Here is a 1,520-nt window from a genome sequence, read left to right as displayed (position 1 = left end):
ATTTCCATAGATCGTATCCGCCATTCTCCCATTCTTGAGTCTTAGCATTTTCTCATACTTTGGATGTTCTCTGTTTCAAAACCATACAACCGACCCATTCATGCGAGGACGAATACAATCCTCTTTGTTGTACCATTGATGGTAACTTTTTTTTTTTTTAATTAACCCTTCCACAGAGAGAAGCTGCTCACCCAGCAGATGTCTCCATCTCCAAAACAGCTTTGTACTCCCGCATCGGGACGGCGGAAGTGGAGAAACCCACAGGCCTTCTGCTCCAGCAGCCCGACCTGGACTCCACGCTCCAGATCGCCCGGGCAGAGGTACCGTGGCGGGCGTGTGCCCGGGGAAGGCCAGCTGCGGCTTCTGCCACATGGGAATAAATAGATAACACCACACCCGTCTTCAGACTCAGACGGTCTCCTCTGACCACTGCAGGCAGAGACGGGTAGCAGACTGTGTGTTTTGATCTTCCTAGGCACAGTGTCGCCTGAGCCTTTATGGCCTTATTTATAACAAAAAGCACACACCTCTGAGTCGTTCCCCTGTGGGCATCGCAAAGGTCTGATATCTGGCTGGCTTCTGTGGCATGCCCGGGGCAGTGCTCTGAATGCAGTTATTGTTATTGTTTGGTGGAGAAAGTTTTAATTCCACGTTGATTCAGTATCGTCTCGGTCTCTGAATTGCTCAGATCTGAATTCACTCGGTCTCTGAATTGCTCAGATCCGAATTCACTCGGTCTCTGAATTGCTCAGATCTGAATTCACTCGGTCTCTGAATTGCTCAGATCTGAATTCACTCGTTGGGGGCCAACCTTTCTCTTCTTCTCCTTGACACTAGATTATAACCAAGGAGAGAGAGGTCTCCGAGTGGAAAGATAAATACGAAGAAAGCCGGCGGGAAGTGATGGAAATGAGGTCAGTTGTGGAGCTGGGGCTTCTGGCACCTGTGGTTTGTAGCAGCTGGAGCCGGTGCGGCCGTGCTCAGTGCCTTTTGTGACAGTGATCTATGCTTTATCACCAAGGTTCATATTTTCACAAGCGTTTTTAATCTATTACTGTGATTAAATATGCGCGTGAGTTAAATAACACGATAAATAAATGTGCAGTGAAGATCGAATCTCCTTTCTCCTCAGCCTTCAGTTCGGGTCCGTATCGCTCAGATGGCCGCTGTGCACTGTTTCTCATGAATCCTTCCAAGAATTTTCGATTTCCGAGGGCAAATGTGTGAATCTATACCCTCCTTCTATCTTCAGAAATGGAAAGTGGAAATATCCATCGTCCTAAACTCTTTTTTAACTTAGCATGGACAGGTTTTTAATATGCTTTCTCTGCCTCATTATTTATGGCTCAAGAGTCCTCCTATGGTTATAACATAATTAATTTCTCCAATCTCAGTGGATAAACATTGAGTCTCCTGAATTTCGCTTGAAATATTTATTTTCATTTGCTCCACTTGTAGCAGAGGTATGATAGCTACCGTGTATCACGTGCCTGCCACATGCCAGGTGCTGTGCTTTTGGC

General features: G+C 46.4%; 1 protein-coding gene across 1 annotated transcript in view; it reads left to right on the top strand.

Annotated features, from left to right (window-relative positions):
* LOC105309354 (transforming acidic coiled-coil-containing protein 2-like) overlaps positions 1-1,358 on the top strand; it is a 126,357-nt gene extending 124,999 nt beyond the window's left edge. Inside the window, exons 13-14 of the mRNA XM_023526157.1 lie at positions 177-320; positions 838-1,358. Of these exons, the coding sequence (XP_023381925.1) occupies positions 177-320; positions 838-996 (303 nt within the window). The 3' untranslated portion in view covers positions 997-1,358. The remainder of the gene's footprint in view (positions 1-176; positions 321-837) is intronic.
* The last annotated feature ends 162 nt before the right edge of the window (positions 1,359-1,520 follow it).

The sequence above is a fragment of the Pteropus vampyrus genome, unplaced genomic scaffold (genome assembly GCF_000151845.1).
Source record: "Pteropus vampyrus isolate Shadow unplaced genomic scaffold, Pvam_2.0 Scaffold726, whole genome shotgun sequence".
NCBI classification, from domain to species: Eukaryota; Metazoa; Chordata; class Mammalia; order Chiroptera; family Pteropodidae; genus Pteropus; species Pteropus vampyrus.
Note: the sequence above shows the minus strand (reverse complement) of the source record. Positions and strands in the feature narration are given on the sequence as shown.